This window comes from Aethalodelphis obliquidens, unplaced genomic scaffold (genome assembly GCF_003676395.1).
Source record: "Aethalodelphis obliquidens isolate GAN/ISIS:26980383/991018 unplaced genomic scaffold, ASM367639v1 scaffold30, whole genome shotgun sequence".
Classification (NCBI taxonomy): Eukaryota; Metazoa; Chordata; class Mammalia; order Artiodactyla; family Delphinidae; genus Aethalodelphis; species Aethalodelphis obliquidens.
In genome coordinates, this window is record NW_020837974.1 from 5508772 (window position 1) to 5533825 (window position 25054).

Here is a 25054-nt window from a genome sequence, read left to right on the forward strand (position 1 = left end):
CATGAAGAAGAGGCACCAGCCCCTGACAGCTGGTGGCTCTTTCCGTGGTTTATGGCCGGATGCTGGTCATCTACAGGACGGGAGGCCCCAAGAGGCCGGGTTCGCTTGGCTGGCAGCTGCATCCCAGCATCGGTCATCGTGCACACGTGCCAAATGGATGAAGGTGAGCCCTGACAGCAGTGGAGGGGGGGCGGGGGGTCGTGCTTAGACCACGTGCGTCGTGGGGAAAGGGTGAATCCATACTACAGGGAATAAGGCTGGAGAGAGAAGTGGGAGCAGCTTGAGGGCGGAGAGTTTGGACTTGGTGTTAAAGGTTGTAGGGAGTCCTTGAGCTTTTTGAGCTGATCCCACCTGTTTGGAGCCAGAAGCCTGCGGCGCCGGTCGACACTCGTTGGGAGTCTGGGGGTGTGGTGACCAGCCAGAAACTACAGCCTGAGCTGGACCAGTTGAGTCTAGAGGGGTGGTCAGGCCGTCCATTCCCTGCTCTGCAGCTGGCTTCTAGCACCCCCTGCTGCCCGTTCCTGGAAGCACACCGGGGCTTCGGGGAAGAAAATGAAAAGAAAGCAATGGCTGCATCCCCCTGCGAGGTGAGCCGGGACCGCTTGCTGCCGCGGCCCCTACAATCCTACCTCACCACTGACTCAGACTTTGAAATGTGCCCAGCGTGCCGGGAAAGAAGGGCGTGTGTCCGGGGTCTGCTGGGCCCCTGTGCAGGGCTTGTCGATGCTGCCTGAACGTTCTCTCAATGATTGCCTGGAAAATGCACCCATTCGTTCTTTTTATTTTGTTGGAAAAAAAAAAATACGTTGAAAAAAAAAATAGATGAAATTCACATAACATTCAATTGATCACTTTAAAGTGAGCAATTCAGTAGCATTCAATGCATTCAGAATGTTGTGCAACCACCTCTCCGTAGTTTCCAAACTTTTTTCACCGACCCCAAGAACACACACTACTCTTTAAACAATCCCTTCCCCTTCCTCCCTCCCCCACCCAACCCCCTGGCAGCCACCAATCTGCTTTCTGTCTCTATGAATTTTCCTATTCTGGACACTTAATATAAACGTGTGTAGCCTTCTGTGGCTGGCTTCTTTCACTGAGCATAATACTTTCGAGGTCCATCCCTGTTGTAGCAGGGTTAGTACTTCATTCCTTGTTACGGCTGAATAATATTCCATTGTGTGTATTACCATAATTTGTTCATTCATTCTTCTGTTGATGTGTATGTTGGCTCTTTCCATCTTCTGGCTCTTGTGAATAGTGCTGCTATGAACATTCGTGAACAAGTACCCGAGTGTCTGTGTTCAGTGCTTTTAGGTGTATACCTAGGAGTGGAATTGCTGGGTCATATCGTAATTCTGTGTTTAACTCTTTGAGGAACCGCCAAATTGTCTTCCATTTACATTCTCACCAGCAGTGTACGAACGTTCCTCTGTCTCCACATCCTTGCCAATACTTACTATTTTCTGTTTCGCTTTGATTGTGTTTTGTGTTGTCTGTTATAGCCATCCTATTGGGCGTGAAGTGGTATCTAAGGGTGGTTTTGATTTGCATTTCCCTGATGACTAATGATACTGAGCATCTTTTCATGTGTTTATTAGCCATTTGTATGTCTTCTTTGGAGAAATGTCTGTTCAAGTCCTTTGCTCATTTTTCATTAAGTGGTTTGTCATATAGTTGTTGAGTTGTAAGAGTTCACTCTTTATACAAATTGTGCAACACAAAGAAACTAGAGCTTGGACACATTAAGTCACTTGCCCAGGGTCTGGGCAAGACCTCAGATCTCCATTTCTTCCACCCACTCCCTACCTTGGCTGCAACTAGATTATTTTTGTGGCTGGAGTTACTGGCTTGTGCTGGCCTGTGGACACCTCAGAAAAGATATCAGGGAAGGAAAAGGTGAGGAAGAACAAAGGGGGTCCCCTCTTCTGAAAGGACTTCCCAAGGCAAGAGTCCTGGACAGAATGCCTTCTGTCCTGGAAGGGCCAGGATGTTCTGGAAGCTGATTCCCAGGTAGGCTTCTCCAGCTGTCAGTGTGAGCGTGCATATTCATGTGGCGTGTGCACAGGTGTGTGCGTCTGTGGGTGCCACAGCTGCCAGGACCCACGCTATCCGTGTCCCCTGTATTCTTGTGGTGCCCGCAGCCAGCACTAGGAGGAAACTGCAGAAGCATGGCTGGGCGGGGCTGCCACCTGCTGGTTGCACTGAGCACTGCAGGCCTGTGGGGACCTGGCACCTGGTCTCCTGGGTCAGATACCCAGGGAAAGATCCTTCCCTCTGGCCAGAAGAAAACAAAGTCTCCTGTCACCCCTGTGCCCCTGAGGATCTCCCCAGAGAACAGCTACAGGGCCCTGATAGCCTTCTTGGTACCATGAGCCCCCCTCCAGTCAGGTGAAGCCATCAGAATAATGGTTTTAAAAGCATAATATTAAATAATAGGATTTCAAAGGAAACCAGTTATCAAAATAGCAATTGTAATATATGTGCTTAGTGAAATAAGATCCACAAGCAAGTCTAATAGCAACGGTAGTTTTGAACACATGATCAGCACAAATGACATTTTGAGAGATGCACAGCTGGAGGGTGATGTGAACATGTTTTTGATTGTTACTGATGGCAAAGTCACAGGAACTGCTGACAACACTGCCATTTGGGGCCACTATGGTGGAAGGAAATGCCTCGATTGGATTAAAGGTTTGTAACAATGGAGATGTCATTTCTCCCATCCAAGTTCATGAATTCTCTCCATGGATCCCTTGGGGGTCGGGCACCCCAGGTTAAGAGCCCCTGGCCCGGATCCTGCCTGGTGGCCCCAGTCCCTCCTCAGCCCCTTAGCCAGGTTCCAACCCAGCTTGCTCCTTCGGCCCCTGCTGTACCCTCCACAGCCTGGCTCCCCACTACCCTCTGACCCCCCCCCCCAACACGGAATGAGGCATCATCCTCAGAAGACAGCCAGGGGCTTCCCACTCTGATGATGAACAAGCACCAGGGCTGGTTTCCAGAATGCCATCACACTTTGGGGCAGCTTCAGGTCCTCCGGGCAGGGAAGGACACCCCCAGACAGTGGTCCTTCTCTCCAGGATACAGGTGTAGAGGCCTCAGCATCCTGTCACCTGGACATCACCACACGGCCCAAACCAGGGCTTCCATGCCATTTGTCCTTCTGGACAATCTGGGGAGACACTGAGTCCTTTCCTCAGCATTTTCTCTTTCCTCTCCTAAATCCTAGACATTGCCAGGCCGTGCATTTGAATGGGGAGATGCATTTCTCCTCCTCTCCTCGATAATATTTAATGAACACCTACTATGTGCCAGACATTATGCTAGGTGCTGGAAATAGAAATATTGGACACAGTAGGCAAGGTCCCTTCATTCCTGGAGTTTTTATTTTATGGAGGGAGGCAGAGTAAATAAACAAATTAGTAAAATTAATAGTATGTTAGCAAATGATCAGTGCTCTTGGGGGTAAGGGACGTAGGGTACGGGAGGTGGGGGGTGTCAGGGTCAGTATCACTGAGCAGGTGACCTTGGAGCAGATGTGAAGGAGGCAAGGAGGGAGCCCCAGGCATGTGTAGGGAAAAGCTCCCGGCAGGGGGAACGGCCCTAGGGAAGCCCTGAGGAGGACCAAGCTGAGGCAAGTGAGGTCAGAGGGCCAGGTCGTGTGGGCCTTGAAGGCCCCTGGAAGGCCCCTGAGCTGGGAGACATGGAAGGGTTTGGGTAGAGGACATGGACTTCGTGTGGGTCTGAGAACATACCTGGGGTGAGATGAGGGGCAGTGGAAGCCAACAGGATGGGGATGGCCCCACCAGGGAGTGGGGTGGCAGCGGAAGCAGGGAGAAGTGGTTGGATTCTGGATCTGTTTTGAAGGACTTCCTGTTGGATGGATGCAGAGTCTGAGAGAGCTGCCAGGATAGACATTGCAAAGTGTATTCGCTTCCTGGGGCGGTGGAAATCAACACCACAAACTGGGTGGCTTAAAACAACAGAAATCTCTTCCCTCCCGGTTCTGGAGGCCAGAAGTCAGAAATCAAGGTGTTATGGGTTGAATTTTGTCCTTCCAGAATTCATCAGTTGAAGTCCTAACCCCCAGCACTTCGGAATGTGGCTGAATTTGGAGATAAGGCCTTTTAAGAGGTAATTAAGTTAAGACGAGGTCATTGGCGTGGGCCTACTCCAATCTGACTGGTGTCCTTATAGGAAGGAGAAATTAGGACACAGACACACACAGAGGGATGACCAGGTGAGGACACAGGGATAAGATGGCCGTCTACACACCAAGGAGGGAGGCCTCAGAAGGAACCAAACCAACCCTGCCAACACCTTGATCTGTGGCTTCCAGGCTCTGGAACTGTGAGAAAATTTATTTCTGTTGTTTAATCCACCCAGACTGTGATACTTTGTGATGGCAGCTGGAGCATATTAACACACAGCGATCTGCTCCGAGCCTCTTCCAGCTTCTGGGGTGGCCAGCAATCCTTGGCATTCCTTAGTTTGTAGATGCATCTCTCTAACCTCTGGGTCCATCACGTGGCCTGTCTGTGTCTCTTCTCTGTTTGTAAGGACACCAGTCATCGGACTTAGGGCCCACCCTATTCCAGTATGACCTCATCTTAATTTGATCACATCTGTAAAGACTCTATTTCCACATAAGGTCCCATTCACATGTTCTGGGTGGACATGAATTTAGGGGGAGTCACTATTCAACCCAGTATAGGTGAGTTCATGTACGTTTCCTTGGACACCCACTTTAATCCTATCAGGCTTAAACCCTCAGAACCCTTCCAAAACACCCGAGTATGTCCAGGGTGATGGGCTTCTTAAAGGAAAACATGGCTCTTATCAGGTACTGGCAAAAATACATTCAATTGATTCTGCTCCTGACACCCTTTGGTCATGGGAACCCACAGCCTCTCATCAGCAACAATCTGGTCCCTCCTGGAACTGTAGGCTGGTGGGAATAGCGGCCCAGCCCTCCTGCCATCTGGACCTGGGGTGTGGTTGTGGGACAGGCTAACAGAGAATCATGACAGTGCTTATAAGGATGCTCAGGTGAGATGTAGCTGTGCTGGACAGAGCTGGACACTCGCTGCTACAGGCCTGGAATGGGCCAGTGACCAGGGACTGGTAAGGAAATACAGTGAGTTCCCTACAGGCTCCTCACCTGGGCTACAGCTCTGGAAACCTCCTGCAATCCTCCAGAGGAACGTTCCAGACAGCCTAGCAAATCAGTGAGCACTGCCCTGGAAGGTATCCTTGCCCGGGGTTAGGAGGGAGCCTGGAAGTGCCTGACTCTGCTGCCTGACCCAGCCAACTGCCCAACAGCCTGCGTGCTCCCAAACTTTGCAAGTCAAATACTCTGCTGAACTGTATTGCAGCTGGTGCATCTGTGCTTGGCAAAGTGAGCTTCCCTCTCCAGCTCTCAGGTTTTGGGGGGGGGGGTTTATCCCAAGGGTTCTTTCTACCCAACCTCTTAAATGTGGCTGACAATTTGTTGTTTTTTTAAATTTTTTTTTAACTTCTGTGAGACAAACAGCTGATTACCCCCATTTTTGCAGAGATGTAGCTCCCTTTACAGCATGAAACTCCACTTTTAAATTCTTTTGGGTGAGTTGAGATTTTTTTATCCTGGTTCTCTTGAAGGCATGCGGAGATGGGGAGCTGTGTCTTCTGCCAGCAGGAAGTGGTTCTAAAATGTTTCCTGTCCTTGTCTATTAAGAATACTTTAAAGTAACTCAAGGTTTCATTTGATCCTCTAACCAGTTATCCAGGGCATGAGGGTGCCCTGCTATACCCAGGTTCCTTCCCGCCCTGAACCATGACATAGCTGACCCCTGGGTGGGAGGCCAGAGGAAAGGTGTGTGTGGCAGTATCCACCCCACATGCCAGCGACGCTGAAGTCCAAGAAAGTTCCCTAAGTGACTTTGCTCATTGAAAGTGGGGCCTCCAGGGTGGCACAGCAGGGGTGGGGTCAGGGTCTATTCACACCTATGTCCAGCTCCTCAAATCTTGGGGCACACCCGCTGGGTGCTGGGTGGTGGGGGCGACAGGAGAGCAGAGGCAATTAAGAAAAAATCCTGAACCACTTATAGAAGAAAAAGAGCTCAGGAAGGGTGTAGACTCAGAGCCTTGCAAGTCGAAGTGAGGTCCTGGGACCGGCAGCAGCAGTAGCATCTGGAATCTTGTTAGAAATGCAGAATCCCAGGGCCCATTCCAAACACCCTGCGTGAAGGTATGTCATGTAACAAGACCTCCAGTGACTCATCACATCCAAGTTCAAGAAGCCCTGCTGGAGATGGGAGGTTCTCACACTTGATGCACCAGGGCTGCCCCCTCCCCGGGAGCTGATTCACGTGTGGCATGGGGCCCAGGGATCTGCATTTCCAAGTTCCCAGGTGTGCCCTACATCCCCCTCTGATCAGGAGTCCACCCCAGAGTCTCAGACTTGGCTACACATTGGAGTCACCTGGGGCACCCTCAGGAGCCAGATTGTCTGTGATGCAGCCTAAGAGGCAGTTTGAGAACCACTGACCCAGGCCTGAGGTCGTAGCCAGCGGCTCCATCCAGGGCACTTGCCAGAGAACACGACGGGACGTCCCGCTTCATCCAAGAAATGCTCTTGCTGCTTGCAAGGCCCAAACATCCACGCACGGAAAGGAAAGAGACTCGGGCCACCTGGCATATGCTTGGCTATACTCAGAGCACACAAGCTTTATTCGGCAATAATGGCAGTATTTCATGAGTAGGAGCTGCACGACAGTGGGAAACGCTGTTTTCAGCACAAAGTCTGAGAGCAAACGATGACAGCAACAAAGCTCAGCCCCCACGGCCCTGCCTCCCCTCCCCAGGCAGGCCCAGGTTGCTCCCTAATCCTGCACAGTTCGATGGGGGCCTAATCGTGGTCTCCCTCTGCACCCATAACACACTCTCTGCACATCCTCTGCCTCCCCCAGGCTGCTGGGCCAACAAAGAAAGAGGAGTGGGCTGGTCCCCCGCCCCGGGTTCCATCCAGTCCTGCCTCTTCCTTCTCAAGGCCACCCTGGGAGCAGCTGGGGGGGCAAGAACACTATCCCCTCCCCCTCCAGGTACCCAAGTCCCCGTGGCTTGACTCTTTTTTGGCTGCAAAGCCTTTTCCTCAATGAAAGTTTAACATGGACTCAATAAAAGAAGGTGCTATTTATAAAGCACTTTGCACTCACAAAGCATTAGCCCTGCCCCCACCCAACCCCCAGCAAGCAGAGAGGGAACAGGGTGTCCTTAGAGAGGGACCCAGTAGCCACAGGGACAGCACACAAAGGGAGGAGCCAGGCCCAGGAGCTGTCAGGGCCATGTGGGAAAGGTCAGATTTCATTTTAGTGCTGATTCAGGGTACATCCCAGCAACCACCTAACTGATACAGAGGAAATCATCTGAAATGTCTGTGGCGTGTGCACGCTTGTCTCTGTATGTATGACCTTTTGTGATGCAGCCTTAAATTATCCATTTGTGACCTTCCTTCCAGCTCTCTGACCTGGGCAGGGCTGCCTGGGGGAGGGAACTGTGAACCCAAGATAGACAGCAAATGTGCCAATAGGGGAGGAATGGACGAGGAGTAGCCAGGCACACTTAGGAGAGAACAAGGACCACGTTTGGTGTTGCAGCCCCACTTGAGGCCTCTTCAAAGCCAAGGAGTGGGACTGACTGAGAGGGGCTTACAACTGTATAGGTGGATGGATGGATGGATGGCTAGGGGGTGTGATGGAGGGGGGCTTGTGGAGGCAGCTGGACTGTAAAAATGGACGGCCGTCCAGGGTGGACAGCCCTGCACACATGAACCCCTCCTGCTGGGCAGCGTGCACCACCCTGCCCCGCCCTGCCCGAAACTCCCAGTCAGCAGTCAGTCAACGCTGAAACCGGGTCGGGGGCGGGGGGCGCTCACACCGTGTAAGTTTTGACAGACTTGTAGAGGGGCGGCAGCAGCCCGTGGTTCTCGCGGACAACTTCCAGGTACTCGGATGGCGTCTCCAGCAGGAAGGGCCCACAGCACATCTGGCAGCAGCACCTGACCCCAGTGGGCGGCTCCGGGTTCTTGTCAGACATGGGGGAAAAGTCAAAATCAGCCACCTATGGTGAACAAAACCCCACTGGTCAATCACCCGCCCGCCCGCTGGGAGTCCCATTAGGTGGCCTTAGGAGCTCAGCTGCCTGGCTAGGTGGCCTGGAGCTCAGCTGCCTGCTGGCAGCATGCACAGAAACACCTTTCTGGAGCCATGCGGTGCTCCCCTGTGCCTTTGGCTTTTCTGCTCTGTGGGTCTTTCCTGCTTTCGGTTGCCCTCTCCCTTACCAGCTCATGGGCACGGCTGCCAAGCAAAGGGCTAGCATAGAAGGAGGTAAGTCACATTGGCAAGCAGCTAAATCATCCATCGGGCCCCATCTTGGGCACATTACCCCCAGCCTCAGGGCCTTGCTCTGACATCCAGACCACCTCCAGGCTCCCTGGTCTAGCCCCCCCTGCCCTCTCCGCATATCCTCTCCTGTCAGGGCCCAGGAGTCCAGCCCCCACCCCACCAAGCACCCACCTCCACCATGTCCTTCTGATGAGCGGCGTTCCGCAGGGTCATGTACATGATGAAGGCCAGCATCATGGTGATGAGCGTGGCACACGGGAAAGCGAAGACAGCAGGCTGGATGCCTGGGAGTGAGACAGGCTAAAGTCACGAGCCTGGGTAGTTGGTGCTGAATACTAGCCTTCAGGAGGAGGTGACACGGGGGAGAGAACACAGCCCACCAGAGCTTTTTTCCTCCTTGTGTTCATGCATCCCAACTAGGCAACCCCAACAGGCAAATCCAGGATTTCACAAAAACCAAGCTGGGGTATGTGAGGGTTTTCAAGTTTTACTTGAGAGTGACTTTCAAGGGGTGCAACTAAATTTCCCACCAGAGCGTGGGCTGCTCCCAATGAGCAGCATGAGACAGAGTGATGACGTACAACTTCCGAGCCCATGCCATGAAAGACCTAGCAGCTTCCTCCTTGGTCTCTCTTGGGTGATTTGCACTGGGGAAGGGAAGCCAGGTTGTGAGGACACCCAAACAGCCCTGTGACCTCTGGCAGCTCTGCGCTCACTCCCTTATCCTGTTACCAAGCAGCAGCATGGCAGAGCAGGAAGAGCCCAGGGGGTCTTGGGTTCGAATCCGGGTTCTGACCAGTGACCTGATGGCAATACTGACCCACAAGGCTGCCACGAGAATGCAACCAGGTGAGGCAGGTGCAGGGCAGGCGATCAGCAAGTGTGGGTTCCTTCTCCCTACTCCCCCACCCTCCTCCTGGTAGAGCCGCCGCCATACGCCATGAGGATCTGTCTCTCAAGAAAAGGCGGCATTGATTACCTGTAGTCCTGTCTTTCTCTGCAGAATTCAGAGGGATCCCAGACACTCAGTGCCCAGGAGATGTTGGGGGAAGTGGGGCCCAAGGCCGCCGATGATGCCAACAGGTCACAGAGTCTGCCTGGCCCACAACATCAGCCGGGGCCAGGAGCGGAGAGTGGTGTCTGCTCAGGGTCTCAGAGGGACGGGAAAGACTGGAGGGGGCAGTGACAGCATCTGGTGCACTTACAGGGCCAACCTCGGGGATGAGTGCAGCTGGCGGGGTGTCCCCTTTTGGTCTGTATGGCATGGAACCTGGCTGGGCATCTGAAAGACCATCCCTAGGGTTCTGGGATCCTACTTTCTCCTCTACATAAGAAAGTTCTTTTCTGGGGTCACAGAACAGGCCCCCCACCCCAGAAATGAAGGGTAGGACCTGATGCTGTCATCAGCCAATCCTGTGGCTGTAAGCCAGTGGCGGAACCTCAAGATGTGTTTGGGAAAGGGTATTCCAGGGGCGATGGTTGGGCACCCTTATGAACGAGAGAGACTGTACTGCACACTTTCTGAGCTGCCTACCCTCCCTGGGAGACTCACAACAGCCCTGTGAGTCCAGCACCGTCCCCGTTGGAGATGCCTGTTTTAGTGGCGGCAACAGCGCCGAGATGGAGGTGATGGGGTGGCGGTGATAGCAGTGAAGGAGGGAGGGTTCGTGCTGGGGACAAGTGTGGCAGTGGTTAACGTATGGAGAGACACTGACCACTGTCAGTGGTGGTGGCAACAGGAGAGCTGAAGTTGGGATGATGCTGGGGTAGCACGGGATGGATGGTGTTGGTCCAAATGGTCGGTGCAGGGGCTGGTGGCAGGGGTGTTAACGGCAGTGCTGATGGTGGTAAGGGTGGTCGCAACGGCAGCGCCGTCTCTGGCTATTGAAGATGCTAGAAGAACTGTCTGTAGCATGTGGTGATGGTGGCAGTGGCGCTGGGCAAGTTAGCCGGCAGTAGCTGAGCTGTCTGTCGTTACTGCTAGTGGTGCTGGTGTGGAGGGTGGTGGTGGTGGAACTGAGGGGTTCTGGTGGTGGGGGCTAGAGCAGTTGTTGGTGGCACTACAGAGTTTCTAGTGCTGTGGGTGGTCAGTCAGTGGCGCTGGTTGGGGACCGTAGGGTTATTGATGATGCTTGTGTTGTTGGGACTGATGTTGATGGCTGTTGGTGGAGCTGGCTGGTGGCAGCACACTGGCGGTGGTGGCAGGGTTGACTGGTTTTTGCTGCCTCTGTAAGAGCAGAGGCGAAGTGTCACTTACTGGAGGGCCAGACCTGGATCTTGTGGTACTGATGCGTCTTGCTGATAACGTTCTCGGCCTGGATGCTGAAGCAGTAGTCCCCAGGATCCCTGAAGATGTGGGTCAGGTTGTAAGCCGTGCTGCCCACTGACACAGGGTGGCATTCCCCTTCCCCCAGCGGGAGGCACTCGGGCTTAAGACGCCAGCACACGTTCAGAGGGGGGCTGCAGGGAAATGGGGACATTTTTTTAGCAATGGCTCAGCAAGGAGTGTGAGCATACACTAAGTCCAAGAAAGCCCAGGCAGTCATGAACTTCAGTGTCCTTTCCAGGACAGAACACCCAGCTTCCCTGGCCTCCAGGGAACAAAACGGTACATAGGAGATGGCTCGGGACTCCGAGGGGGTCAGTGAGGCAAACAGGGACATACACAGACTGCTGAAGGAGGCAGAATGAGTGCCCCAGTGACGCACTTGGTGCACTGTGGAAGCACAGGGAACGGAGGAGCGTGTTCTTAATGAGGAAGTCAGGGAAGGCTTCCTGGAGGAGGTGGCATTTGAGTAGGCCCTAAAAGGATAAGTCGGCTTTTGACAGGTTTGAAGGGGTGAGGGCATTCCAAACTGTCCACCTGCCACAGCACAGGCTCAGAATCTGGAAAATGCAGGTCCGTAAAAAGAATTCCAAGTGAGCATTCCTATCTCACACAACCTAGACCAGAGTAAAACACACACTCATGCCACTTCAACGATCAGGTCTACCAAGCACAAGTAGTTTCCCCCTCTGCTCTCTAAGTACTGAGCTCTTATCTCCAAAGCCCCCTGAAAGCTTCAGGAGCCACCTCCAGCCCCTTGGCTTGTCTTCCTCCTTCCTTGGCTACTTTGCCCACTCCCAGTCTAGCCTCATTTCCCCCTGACGTGTCCCCTTGTCGGGGGATTGGGTGGGGTTGGTCTTCCCCACTAGAGTCCTTGGAGGGCTGGGCCCTGACCACTATTTTTCTGCAGCCCCGTCCATCCCAGTGTCCCCCGAGAGGGGCTCCCTTGTGGGGAGAACACACCCAGCATCTCCTCATCTCATCACTTACTACAAACTCAGCTTGATGGTGTTCGTGGCAGGAGCTGAGCCAGGCCCTATCCAAGATGGCCTGCTTTCCAGGGGGCTGGAAAGCAGGCCCAAGTCACATACGGGTCTTTTCACAGGAGTGGTCGCTCACCAGCCTCTGCCTTGATGCCCATGTTGCCAACAGCCCCAAAAGGCCACTGCTCCCTCCTCTGGACCCTGAGAATGGAGCCATGCCTGTTACTCCCCCGTGGCACGGTCAAGGATGGCATCATCCCTCTGTGAGCTCCTTAACTTGAGTCCCCTCAGGGATGGAGCAAAAGGTCAGGAGCCTCGGAAGGGGAGTGCGGGCAGGACCACAGGTCATGTGCAGTGTGCTCTGGGCTTCACTCACCTCCCCAGGAAGTTCAAGGTCACTATCATCTTTTGGAAGGTCTGAATTAGGGTAGGCCCCAAGACCTGGATGCCTCGAAGGGTTTCTGAAAGGCAGAGAAGACCTCATTATATCTGGTGGCTGACGACAGCTGTATCAGGGCTCGTGGAGTCCCGAGGCTGTGTGACCGTCACCCCGTCCTCCTCCTGGCCCTCCCCAAGGGCAGGTCACAGGTCACATCCAGGGCATACCCAGGTCCCGCCTCCCTGTCAGCAGCAGGTGCTGGGGCCAGCTTAGAGTGAGGGAGCCGGAGGAAGCAAGCAGGGCCCTGGTGAGCAGGACCTGGGGCTGACTTAGGGTACCACCGCCTCCCCGCATCATCTGTTCCGTGTGTGGGGTGGGGGAAGCAGCACCCCATTAGCACGACCAAGAAATCTGCTGCAGCTGCCCCAGCACCCGCTCTTGCCAAAGCCAGGTCTGGCTGTTCCCTCCCTGTGCAGCCGACTGAGCCTGTCCCAGCCCCGACAGGACGGTCCTTGACGGGAGGCAGATGTAGCCGGGAACGAGGAGTATCACAGCAGTGTCTGGGCTCTGCCACCTGGTGGCCACCTGACCTCCTCCATGGCCTGCAGTGCCCTCTTGGAAGCGGGGAATGACAGACCCACTCAGAGGGCTGCCAGGGGAACAGAAGAGAGGCTGTGCATCCGAGCTCAGCCCAGTGCCCAGCTGGAGCCACCCTGATCTGCAAGTGACCCAGCCCTGGAAGGAGTGGTACCCAGGGCTCCCTGATGGGCCAAATGCTCAACCCACACCAACCCCCAGAGACTCACCCTGCAGCTTCAGCGAGGCGGAGAAGTCGCCCGTCTTCTGCAGAACGCCCTTCCCGACGTCCGGTGTTACCTGCTCCCACTCCGCCACAACCTTGACCTTCACAGTGAAGGATCCAACGATGGAATAGTTATAATAGACTGTAGCGTCTTTGGTCACCATCTGGGTGCTATAAGGTGACAGGGAGGAGATGACAGAAGTGACTCACGTGCCCTCTTAGAGTGGTTGTACAGTGACACATTCAGACCAACGCCTTGCAGGCAAAAACAGCATCCCAGCATCAGTCTCCAGAGCCAGCCAGGGCATGAGGTCAGCTGTACCTGGTAGAGTGGCTGCTGGTTGTCTTTGTATTTGTAAGTTACAGGTAGGAGAACTCCTAGCAACAGGTGCCTGTCACCTGCCAGGAAGTGCTCTGCACCCCGAGCCAGGAAACTGGGAAAGGCTGTGTGTTAGACAAGGACAATCTGGGGAGGGGAGAAGTATGAACTCTGGAGTTAAGACACATCTGGCTTTAAATCTCAGCTCCAGATTTCCTATTTACGTAACTCTAAGCCTTACTTTTCTCATCTGAAAAACAGGAAGAGTCATACCTCCATCCCAGGTTATGATATAACATATTAAGTGTGTAACATCATGCTTTTTCCCTACAATTACCTGAATCACTTCAAAAGGTATTCTAGGGCTTCCCTGGTGGCACAGCCGTTGGGAGTCCGCCTGCCGATGCAGGGGACGTGGGTTCGTGCCCCGGTCCGGGAGGATCCAACATGCCGCGGAGCGGCTGGGCCCGTGAGCCATGGCCGCTGGGCCTGCGCGTCCGGAGCCTGTGCTCCGCAGCGGGAGAGGCCACGGTGGTGAGAGGCCCACGTACCGCAAAAAAAAAAAAAGGAATTCTAGTAACAATAAAATATTTTTGTTGATTTGTTGATGCTCTTTATATATGAAGTTTATCAAACCTTTACCTATTACTTATCTTCCAAATATTTTCTCCCAGTTTAACCTTTATCATTTGGTTTGATTTACTTCTTCCATTTCAAATTTTAAATCTGATGATGCCAAATTTAGTATTTTTTCCATTCTAGTTTCTGCCTTTTATTTACAGAAATGCCTTCCCCACTGCCAAACTATCCAATCTCAGGGGATCATCTACATCCCAATCTAGTCCTGGTTCATTATGTTTACTATTTTAAATCTATCTGGAATAGCTTTTGTTAGGGATTAGATTATTTTTCTCCCAAACAGTTAACCAGCTACCCTAGTATCATTTATCAAACAATCTATCCTTATTCACTGGCTGGAAATAACATTGTTATCATACACTACATGTGTATATAAACTTAGGGTTTTTTTCTGCTTTTTCTATTCTGTTCCATTGAGCTGCCTTTTCTTGCTGAAAATTATTTGTAGCTTTCTAAATACGTTTATGTATGTATTTCTAGCCCCTTTCCCCATCACCATTCATCATCATTCTGCTTTTCTGATCATTTCTCTTTCTTCTTACAATATTGAGAAATTCTCTCATCATTTTTCAAGTCTTTTTAAGGTTCTCAGTACAATCTATGATTTTATTCACATAAATCTTATAATTTTAGGCTAAGTTTATTCTGTCCATTTTTATAAATATTATGAAAGATTTTTTCGACTGCCATTATATGGAGAAGCTAAGAATCTTTGTTTTGTAACCAGCCACATTATTAAAATCTTTTTAGTTCTAAGATTTTTCAGTTGAGTCTTTTCCAGGTAAACAGTACTGTCATCTGTGTACAATGACTTTTGTCTCCTCCTTTACATTTATATTTCATTTACTTTTCTTATTTTATTTCATTGCCTAGTCAAAAATGTTCAATTGCAATAGAAATAGTGAATAGGGAATTCCCTGGTGGTCCAGTGGTTGGGACTCTGCACTTTCACTGCCAAGGGCCTGGGTTCGACCCCTGATCGGGGAACTAAGATCCTGCAGGCTGCAGCGCAACCAAAAAAAAAACAAAAGAGAAAGAAATAGTGAATATAACTTTCTTTAACGTGAAAATAAATGCCCCTAATAAATATGGAGGCTGTGCCCTGGTTTGAGACAAATATTCTTTATGTTATAAAACCATATATATACATATATATATAAGTGTATATGTGTATTTGTATACATGTATGTATATATGTATGTATATACATTATGTGTATATGTGACGTATATGTATATATGTATGTGCACATATGCGTAAAATTGTATTTATACACAAAATTTAGATGAACTGTAAAATCTTTGTCATGTTCCAAAAATTATTCTTATTGGGATTTTTATTGGGTTTGCATTAAACTTAAAGAATTACTGGGGGGAAACGGACATCTTTACAATATTAAGACTCACCATCCCGGACATAGTGTTCATACCCATTTACTCAAATCTTTTCTACTTCTGCAGGTGGGAGAGGGATGGATTGGGAGTTTGGGATTAGCAGAGGCAAACTATTATATATATTATGGATAAACAACAAGGTCCTACTGTATAGCACAGGGAACTATATTCAATATCCTGTGATAAACCATAATGGAAAAGAATATGAAAAAGAATATATAGGGCTTCCCTGGTGGCGCAGTGGTTGAGAGTCCGCCTGCCGATGCAGGGGACACGGGTTCGTGCCCCGGTCCGGGAAGATCCCACATGCCGCGGAGCGGCTAGGCCCGTGAGCCATGGCCGCTGAGCCTGCACGTCCGGAGCCTGTGCTCCACAACGGGAGAGGCCACAGCAGTGAGAGGCCCGCGTACCGAAAAAAAAAAAAAAAAAAGAATATATATATATATATGTATATATGTACATAGCTGAATCACTTTGCTGTACAGCAGAAATTAACACAACATTGTCAATTAACTATACTTCAATGAAACAAATTTAAAAAACAAATCTTTGCTACTTCTCAGTAGCTCTGTAGCTTTCTTCACGCAGGATCTTGCCCATTTCCAGATATGCCTGACCGGCCCCTACTTCCCGACCTGCCTCCCGCAATTGGCTTGTCTGGAGAGGAGGTGTAAGGAGAATGAAGCTGGAACACCTGAATTCTACCATGTGAGTATAACAGCGTGTGTCATTGGCTGGCCAGGTCCCTCCACAGTCAAACAGAGAAAAATATACCTACCTTGACCAGCCTTAAAGGGCTGTTTTGGGCACCAATGATCCCTCTACTAGGTTGCAGGCACCTTGAAGGCAGGTCCCATTACTGGCTCACACTGGTCCCTGTGGACCCCGAGCTTGGCACAGAGCAGGTGTACAAGGCATGTTTGGAGTGAGAGAGAGTGAGAAGGTGAAGATGGGAGAGTACAGAGCACCCCGCCTGGGACGACAGGGCCACCAGCCATGAGCCAAGACTTTGGGGCATCAAGGGGGATAAGGACATACCCGTCTCCGAAGTCCCAGCTGTAGAGAAACGAGGCGGTCTTGAAGAAGTTGCTGGGGTCGTGGAGGAGGAAGGAAACTTTAAGGACTGTCTTGGTGAGGTAGGAGCTGGGCCAGGGCAGGGAGGTGTTCTGGGTGACAACGAGGTTCCCCACGAGGAACTCTGGGACAGAGACCATGGGAGGGTGAGTCCACTGAAGTGGAGGAGGGCAGAGCCACATGCCAGTTGGCAGGGCAGCCTCTCCCCCACCCGACCTCCTGGCTGTCACAGCCAGGTGGTGGCAAGAGGGGACCCTGCAGGTCACCGAACACAGAGGCATATGCCCCCTCCGTGGACGCTGGTGAAGACTCACTGCATGTGTTACATGCATAGCTCTGCTCCTGAACCCCTTTCACCAAGACCCTGAACTTTCTGGCACAAAAGATGCCCAGGACAAGAAGGAAATGCACAGGCTTTGAAAGCAACTCTTGGGAAATATTTCAAAGTATTAGATGAGCCTAGAAAAAATGAGCAGTTCTACTGACCGCAGGTCCACACCCCATGTGCTGGGCTGGGTGAGGAACACCATTCCAGGCTGCCTCCTCTAAAAAAAAAAAATTAAAAGCTGATTTTTTTAAGCAGAAAGTGAGGTGTGCTCAATAAAGCTCATTTGGAAATTGCTGAAAAGTGGAATGAAAAGAAAAGAAACTGCTTATCACGCAAACACAAGCATTGTTGATGTTTTGAAGAATTGCAAAGTATACGTGTGTACATATTTAAGGTGTACACATATTAAACACAGTTGATCAAATTGGTTATAGAATTTTGTTTTGATTTTTTTAAATTTTACAACCGTGAGTACTCCCCCAGGCTACAACAAACTCTTTGTAAAGGTCATTATTATTCATTATACAAATTGTGTCAGTATACTTAACCAGTCCCCTTATGGTTGCATACTTAGCTTGTTTCTATTTTCTTCTGTTATTATAAAAACTGTGATGAACATCTTCGTGCATAAACCATTACCCAAATGGAGGTTTATTTCCTGAAGATAAGTTCTTTAATAGACTGTAAACTCCAAGAAAGCAGGGACTTCTTGGAAACAGAGAGAAGGGAGGGGAGGGAGGGAGGGAGGAAGGAAGGGAGGAGAAGGGGGAGAGAGAGAGAGAAAGAGAGGAGAGAGGGAGAGAGAGCGAGAGAGAAGGAGAAAGAAGAGGCCAAAGACTAAAATAATTTATAACCATTGATACATATGTATCAGCTGCTCTCCAAAAGGTTGTATTAATTTACACCCGAGTAGCGATATGTACTTTAAGCGTCCATTTCAGCACAACCCTGCCAGCAGTGCATATTACCGTTTTCTGATCCTTTGTTAACTGACAGCAGCGAAGGAACCGTGGGTCTAATCTGCATTTATGTGATTACCAGCCAGGAGTCTGAAGACAAATGAAGTAGGAAAGGTCCTCACCTGTAATGGGGAGGACAAGGACGCTCCTGGCCACAGGCTGGCACATCCCGCAGTCAGCGGCGGTGACCCAGACGGAGACCGGGAAGTCCCCGGGCACGTTCCCCACGACGCGGATGGTGGAGCTGAAAGCCTCATCTGTCTTCCCCGTGAGCAGCAATGGGGTGTGAATCCAGCGGAAGCGGTAAAGGCGGGTGCTGGCGGGCAGGACCAGGCTGCCATTGTCATCGGCCACCAGGCTGGCCGTGATGGTCACCTCTGCCCCCGTGGTGGCAGGGCCATCGGGGGTGAGGTGAAGTTCATACACGCCTAGGAACCCAGAAACGAAGACCGCGTTTCACGAAGGGGCATGGCCAGGAAACCCACCGCCACCCTCTGGGCCGGCTTCTGTGAGTCTCTTTTACAGGTGGAGAAATTGAGGCCCAGGCAGGTCAAGTGACCCGCCCAAGGGTCATACGATTAGTTCATTGCCCAGCTGGGATTCAAACCCAGGCCCAACTGACTCCAAATCCCACACCCTTTCCCGTGTCTCCAGTTTGTTTTATTTTTTCATGCCAGCCAAGCAGGGGCTTACAGAGCATGTGTATGCTGACCTGGCTCGGCTTCTTAGCCGTTAAAATGATGGCCAGTGCATGTCACAGGAGGAGCCACCGCAGCTGATGCCAAGAAATGCCCCCCATCGCCCACTCTTTTGGACTAACCTTTACATGTGAAACAAAATTCCAGCTGGAAACACAAAGCTGAGTCTGGACCCTGATAAGGCCTAATACCTTGATGGTGGTAGGCCAGCCTTGTGAGGAAGGGCCCCTGTGATCCAAGCCAAGCCCCCTTCTCTTTGGTCTCAGTTTGTAAATCTGTAAGGTGGGAGTTTCTAGAGCTGAGCTGTCCAATATGGTAGCCACGTATGGCTCCTTAAGCGTCAATTAAAGTGAAATAAACTTAAAACCCACTTTCTCGGTTGCGCTGGCGCATTTCAAGGGCCAGCCACATGTAGCCAAGGGTCACCACAGTGGACACTGTGGATACAGATCTTCATTATCACGGAAAGTTCCACTGGACTACACTGCTCTAGGGAACCTCCAGGATTCCTGCAGGGGCCAAAGCTGGAGCTCTGTGTTTCCAGCTGGGTCAACTCCTTGGGGAACCTGAATTGAAATACTGGGGATGCAGCTCTTACAGGGAACCCAGGAATTCGTTTTCTAGGTTGCAAGCAGAGAATAGGGCCTGGAGCACATGGAATGGAGACCAAATAAGAGGCCTTTTCAATAACACTCCCCATCTGACCAACACATTGAAGGTAAGACTAATTGTAATCTGAAAATAGAGAAAGGTATAAAATTAAAAAATTTTTTTTAAATAGTAACAACCACTTACTATATTGGGTCATTTCCTACTATTCTTTTACATGCTGCCTACTCTGAGATTATATATTCCATTGCTGTTGCTGTTTTTTCAATTCTGTATCATAGGCATTTTCCTAAGTCATTCTTCACGTGCTTTAGATAGGTGCAGATTTCATCATACTCAGAAGGTAAGATTTTAAAAATCAGATTTGTTTCCATCATAAAAGTAATACATATGCATAAAGAATATTAGAAGTGTCCTATTACCCTACCCCCCAGAGACAACGGCTGCTATCATATTGCTGTCCTCCAGCTCTTTTTCATGCACGGAAGTTTTAAATGTAGTCAGAATCAGCCTCTGCACACAATTTTGAATTACTTTATTTCTACCTGACAATACATCAGAAAGGATGTCTGCAGTGGCACTAATGTGAACTTCACTATTTACATGATAATCCCTCAAGCAGGCACATCTTAATTCCCAGAACCCTTCAGTCTTGTCAATAGCACTATTGCACGTCTTAGTAACTATTTTCCTGTGATTTGTAATTTTCTTTTTCAGGTGAGACTTCTGAAGGGCCTGAGGTTAGAGAATGTCTAACAGTGCACACCTGGGCAGAAGAGGTGATGCAGAAGGAAGGGAGGAGGGCCCCCAAGCCCCCCTCTGCTCATTTTACTCCCTCCCACCCCACTTCCCGGCAACATACACCCCCTCCCTTGGCTTCCAGTACCTCCTAAATGCTGATGGAACCCAGTAACACAGACTTCATTTCTACTGAGCAATAATACAATGGCTACTAACCACATGCAATTAAATTTAAATTAATCAAAGTTAATCACTTCAATGTATAATACTAAAATCCAGTCCCTCCATTGCCCTAGAGCCACAATTCAAGCGCTCAACAGCCACAGCTCTCCCGGATAGCACAGATATAGATCATCTCCTCCATCATCTAAAATTGTGTTGGCCACTGATGCTCTAGACCCCCTGGATTTCTCCCCTCCCAAACCTACCATTCTCTTCACCTATCATTCTCTGCCGGGTCAGAGGACCAGCTGTCCCAAGAATCAACCCCCGGGCCTCTGCCACTAATTCTCCCTCTCCATTACTACCAGCATTGCTTAAGGTAGCACTCAGCCCCATCCGGATGGATTACCGATACATCCTGAATGTGACCCTTGGCCTCCAGTCCTGCCCTAATTTCAGCCACCCCAACAAGCAGCTTCCTGCACAGTTAATCTGATCATGGGCCGGCCTCGGGGTGGAGGGAGACCACATTCACATTTTAGTACATCCATGATGTCGCTTTAACCCTTTAACACCTGCAGTTCCCCCCCAACATGCTCTGTCCTTCCTAGCCTCAGGGCCTTTGCACACACTGTCCCCACTGCTCTTCTTCACCTATCTGTCTGTGGATATAACCTCTTCCAGGAAGCCCTCCCTGACAACCCCCACCCTACCTCCTCGGCACTCTCCCAACAGCCTGAGCACACAGTTGTCACAATCTTGGGTTGGGATAAAGGTTTCCTTATCTCCCCCACTGCACTGCAAGCTCCTTGAGGGCAGGGCAGGGGTCATCCCCATCTCCCCCAAGCCTAGCCAGGTGCTTGGCACATAGTAGGGTTTCAACACTATGCTGTGGAGAGGCACCTGGAGAGAAGGGTGTGGCAGAGGGACCAGGCCACATGGCACTGCCCCAGGAAACTCTTCACCCAGGTGCTATGGACTGAGCCCCAACCCGCAGCTGCTGGGGGGACCCAGAAGTACAGGATGTGCTCCCTGCTCTTAGGGGGCTCACGAGAGACCTGCTGGACTCAGCAAAACCGGGAGGTGAGCGAGTGTGTCCTCAACTGCACCCCATTTGCCTTGCGGCGATGTTGCCTGCCCCCACTGGGGACTCTGGCTCCAGCCTTTCCGCTCACCCACGTTACACGTTCCCTGTTGTGAATCCCTTTCCTTGGGGCCGTATTTTGGATTATAAAGTCATTTGGGCTAGCATTGAAAAAGGGACCTGCAGCACCTTAATCCCAAAGAGAGAATTCCAGACACGTAAGTTTCTCCAAGAAAACACAGTATGTATTTTACACTGAAGGACCTGAGTCCCCAGAGGTCCCCAGGGACTAATGCTACTGCCGGGGACCACAGCAATCTGCATTGTCCTAGGCTGAGTCCCTCTGGCTGGGAGGCAGCCTTTGGCCAGGCTGCTGCAGAAAGAGGTGCTTAGAGGAGAGGCCATCTTCTCCCTTCCCTCTCTTGCTCCTGCCCACACCCCCCAGGAGAGGAGCGTGGGCCACAGTGAGGCTGGCAGGTGGCAGGGACATTCAGCTGCATGCTAATGGCCATCTAGCGTCTGCAGCAAGACAGGCGCATGTCAGCACGACGCAGATCCGTTGCCAGGGGAACAGAATCAGGAGGGCAGCCAGCTCAGCCAGGAGGCGGGATGGGGTGGGGGTGGGGAGGGGCTGTGGCTACAGCCAATGTTGCCGCAGACACTGGCCCAGCTCCTGGGAGCATCCCCCATCCCGACCTGTCCACACGCCAGAGGCTCCAAGGGCACATTTCTCAGGCTTGTTTTTAAAAAGCAGGTATTTCACAGCCCCCGGGTGATGCTCCCCCGCGTCCTCAGGGCCTAGAAAGTGTCCAGAACATCCAGGCTGAAATGGACTGGGAAGGCTTTGCCACATGTGGCTGAAGGAACCAGGCCCAGGTTTGGTTACCTACCCATGCAAATCCATCTTTCCAAGTTTGGGAGCCCAGATGACATGGCCTTGGAGTACACAGCAGCCCAGTCAGGGGCTTAGGGGAGCCACAGGTGCCCCAGTGACCACACAGGTGCCCCAGTGACCCAGAGCTGAAAGGGCCAAAGCAAAAAGTGAAGTGACAGCAGCCACAAAGTTTGACCCGTGGAAGAATGTCCACCAGCAGGCTCCCTGGGCTTCCACCTGCAGCATGCATATTCTCCCTGACCACACAGCCTGTAGGGCCCCAGAACAGTCTAGAAAAGGGCTACATCAGCCTTTTCTCACTGCACAGGTACACAGCCCAAAACACTTCCCAAGGTACCTCTGAAGTCTGGACAACACAACCTGGAATTAATGAACGGTCCAGGACACGGACTTCTGACTTCAACCCCTGGTGTAGGAAGCATGTCGTGCAGGCTGACCCAGACCCGGGAAGGGTGGAAAGGGCTTCTGAATCTCTCTTTTTCTCCTGTGAGTTTTCCCCAACCCCATTCCCAGCTATTTGGACTGTATCATGGGTGCAATAGGCCAGGCTGGGAACCACACATGACTTCCAAAGAATTAACCCTCCACACCGTTTTTTTTTTTGGCAATTTAGGCCGCGTTGATAATTTCTGGACACATGTAAACCTAATGGACAAGAGACCCCGTTTCCAGGGGCAAGCAGATGCTCCTGACCAAGCCAATTGCCACAAAATTCCCTTAATTCATCCTTAAGATGCAGGTTTTTTATTTTACCTTGTGGCTTTTATTTCACAAGTTTGCATTAGATCTCTTCTTCTACCATTCTTTTAAGGTGTAGGGGGGGTCATGAAAATATTGGATAATATTTAACACCCACCCAATAGCTGCCCACATCCCAACTGTCCCCTTACAACTCTCCACCCTGGGTCCTTTCTTGTCGCCAAAATGGGGCAGAAAAGTGGGTGTTGGCCTTCCGGCGTTGAGGAGGTGGGGATGTTAGAAGCACGATCCGGGGGACACCGGGTAGGACCCAGCGGAACCAGCTCCGGGTCCATTTTGGAAATCACTCCCAGAGAGGAAATGGCAGACCGGCCTCCTGGGCGCTAAAATCGCATACTCCCCGAAGTCAACACAAGCAGGGTAGAAAGCCTCTCTGGATAAAGCCACATTTTAAGGCAAAAACGCTGCTCCGCGGGCAACCTGGCAGCGCTCCCTGCGGGCTGTGGCGAGAAGACCGACCCCGAGCATTCCCAGACTCCCTTCAGCGTCCTCCCCCACCTCCAGCGGCTGCGAGGTTTCCAAACATCGGGATGGATGCGCCGGCCACCGCGCGGTCCCTAGGGCAAGGCCGATCTGGAGGCGGCAGCAGGAACGAGGGCGCGGGGAGCCCCCTCAAGTGCCGGTGACTTCAGGGGAGAGGGGAGAAGGGACAGAGGAGAGGGTTGCGCGGCGCCCGGCAGGCCGTGCTCCGCTCCGCAGCTCGCGGCCTGCGGGGAGGTGGGAGGTGCGCGCAGGGCGCACGGCGCCACCTCCGCAGCCCCGGCTCCCGGCGAGGCCGCCCGCCCGGAACCGCCCCGAGGCCCCGGGCACGCTGCGGCTCGGGGAGGGCGAGCGGCCGGCTCGCGCAGCGCCTTACCTGCAGCCACCCTAGCCGGGGCCAAGGGCAGGAGGCAGGCCAGCCAGAGGATGCGGCCGAGGCGCGGCCAGAGGGCCGGGGCCATGGCGGCGCTGGGAGCTGCTGGAGCGTGGAGGGCACGCGGCTCGATTCGGCTGCGGCGGCTGCAGCTCGTGGGTCGCACGGCACGGGCTGTGCGGGGAGGTACGGGCGCGGCGCCGGCTCGTCCTCGCTTCGGATCGCTGTGTCTCTGCGCGCCGCCGCCGGCCACAGCCCGCCGCGCCGACCCCGACCCACGTCAGCCGCGCCGCGCCCCCTCCCCGCACCCTCCCTCACTCCGCCGCACGCCGCCTCTCCCCACGATGCTCCACTCTCCCCACGATCCTCCCCTCTCCTCCCCGGTCTCCGCTTCTCCAATCTGCTCCCCCTCCCTCCCTTCCCTCGCCGCGCCCCTCCTCTCCCCTCGACCCCTCCCTTCCCCTCCCCTCCCTGGTCACCGTTCCTCCACTCTGCGCCCCCTCCCCTCCCTGCGTCTGTGCCCGCGTCCGCCGGCTCTGACTCAGCGTCCCTAGAGGAGCGTGCACCAGTGTGAAGCCCAGAGCAGGCCCCTTTGGGCTCTTTCTCCAGGTGGCGTCTCCCCTCATGACGCACACGACTTGGAGATGCGGCTCTTCATTCAAGAAAAGTGTAGCACCTACTCTGTGCAAGGCGCTGGGCAGTGGGCCTAGGAACGTCTTGTGTCCCTCCGGAGGGAAGGGCTTGGGTGCAGGTGCCCAGGTGCAGGCGCGGGGACTGATGCCATTCCTCAGTTTACCCTCTCTGCACCTGCTGTAAAATGGGGTTTGTGGTCATACCTGGGCCCACAGCGACAACGCTGTCACTGAGGGCCTTGGGACACTCAGACAACCAAGATAAAGAGTGACCAGGCTGCTCCTTGGACACTCCCTGGCCTAAGCAGGCGCTTCCGTCTGCCATAACGGAACAGAGCATGTCTTTTCTCCTAGAAGGTGGCCGGCCTGGCTGATCTTAAAGACTGGACACCGGCAGCCTGGCTCCTGGTCCCAGCTCTGCCTCTACTTTATCCTTGGCAAGGGAGCCCACCCAGAGGGGGTGTTGGATGGCTGGTCTCACCTGGCTGGCACTGATGGGACCACAATTGCCGGATGGGCTGCATGGGAGTGAAAGAACTTCTGGGACAGCTGTGGGGTCCCCTGAGAACGGGCCCCACTGGCCCCATTGCCATCTCACTGTGATGGAGGGGAGAACAGATTCGAGTGAGTCCCCTTAGGAAAGTTAAAAGTGCTAGCCACTCCCTGGTGGCATCAGTCACCATTGTGGGGACAAATACCAGGCCTAGGAACCAGGAGACTTTGGATTCTGAGAGTTATGTGACCTTGAGAAAGTCACATGACTCTCCTGGTGCCTCAGTTCACTTTTCTTTAAAATAATAATAATGCCCCATGAGACTGTGGTAAGGATAAAACGACTTGACACATAGAACAGTGCTTGGACGTAGTAAGTACTCAGTCAGTGTTGGCTGTCATCCTTAGAACTGCTTAAGGACTTGGGAGAGTTTCACTTGTCCATCAGGAATTGAGAAGAAAATAGTATATTAAGATTAAAAATTAAGTTTCAAATATTTGACTATTTCACATTTTTCAAAGGTCTGGTTGTTAGTGGTTTT

At 52.1% G+C, this 25054-nt stretch overlaps 1 protein-coding gene and 1 long non-coding RNA gene across 4 annotated transcripts; one reads left to right on the forward strand and one right to left on the reverse strand.

Annotated features, from left to right (window-relative positions):
- Positions 1 to 17778, forward strand: LOC113630438 (uncharacterized). Its single transcript, XR_003436977.1, has 3 exons — positions 1 to 163; positions 15833 to 15934; positions 17670 to 17778. It is a non-coding gene; the product is annotated as an uncharacterized LOC113630438 (long non-coding RNA).
- On the reverse strand, positions 6684 to 23537 carry TMEM130 (transmembrane protein 130). Of its 3 annotated transcripts, none has more exons than XM_027125792.1 (8): positions 23392 to 23537; positions 17710 to 18015; positions 16265 to 16424; positions 12879 to 13045; positions 12070 to 12154; positions 10642 to 10844; positions 8556 to 8668; positions 6684 to 8064 (listed from the first exon to the last, which is right to left on the reverse strand). In XM_027125792.1, exons 1-8 carry the CDS (start codon positions 23474 to 23476, stop codon positions 7912 to 7914), a joined length of 1272 nt encoding a protein of 423 aa, XP_026981593.1. In that variant the 5' UTR covers positions 23477 to 23537; the 3' UTR covers positions 6684 to 7911. The 3 variants fall into 3 exon arrangements, with proteins under 3 accessions (XP_026981593.1, XP_026981592.1, XP_026981594.1); XM_027125791.1 differs by having other exon boundaries at positions 7912 to 8100; positions 23392 to 23476; XM_027125793.1 differs by lacking the exon at positions 17710 to 18015 and having other exon boundaries at positions 7912 to 8064; positions 23392 to 23476.
- Between the last annotated feature and the right edge of the window lie 1517 nt (positions 23538 to 25054).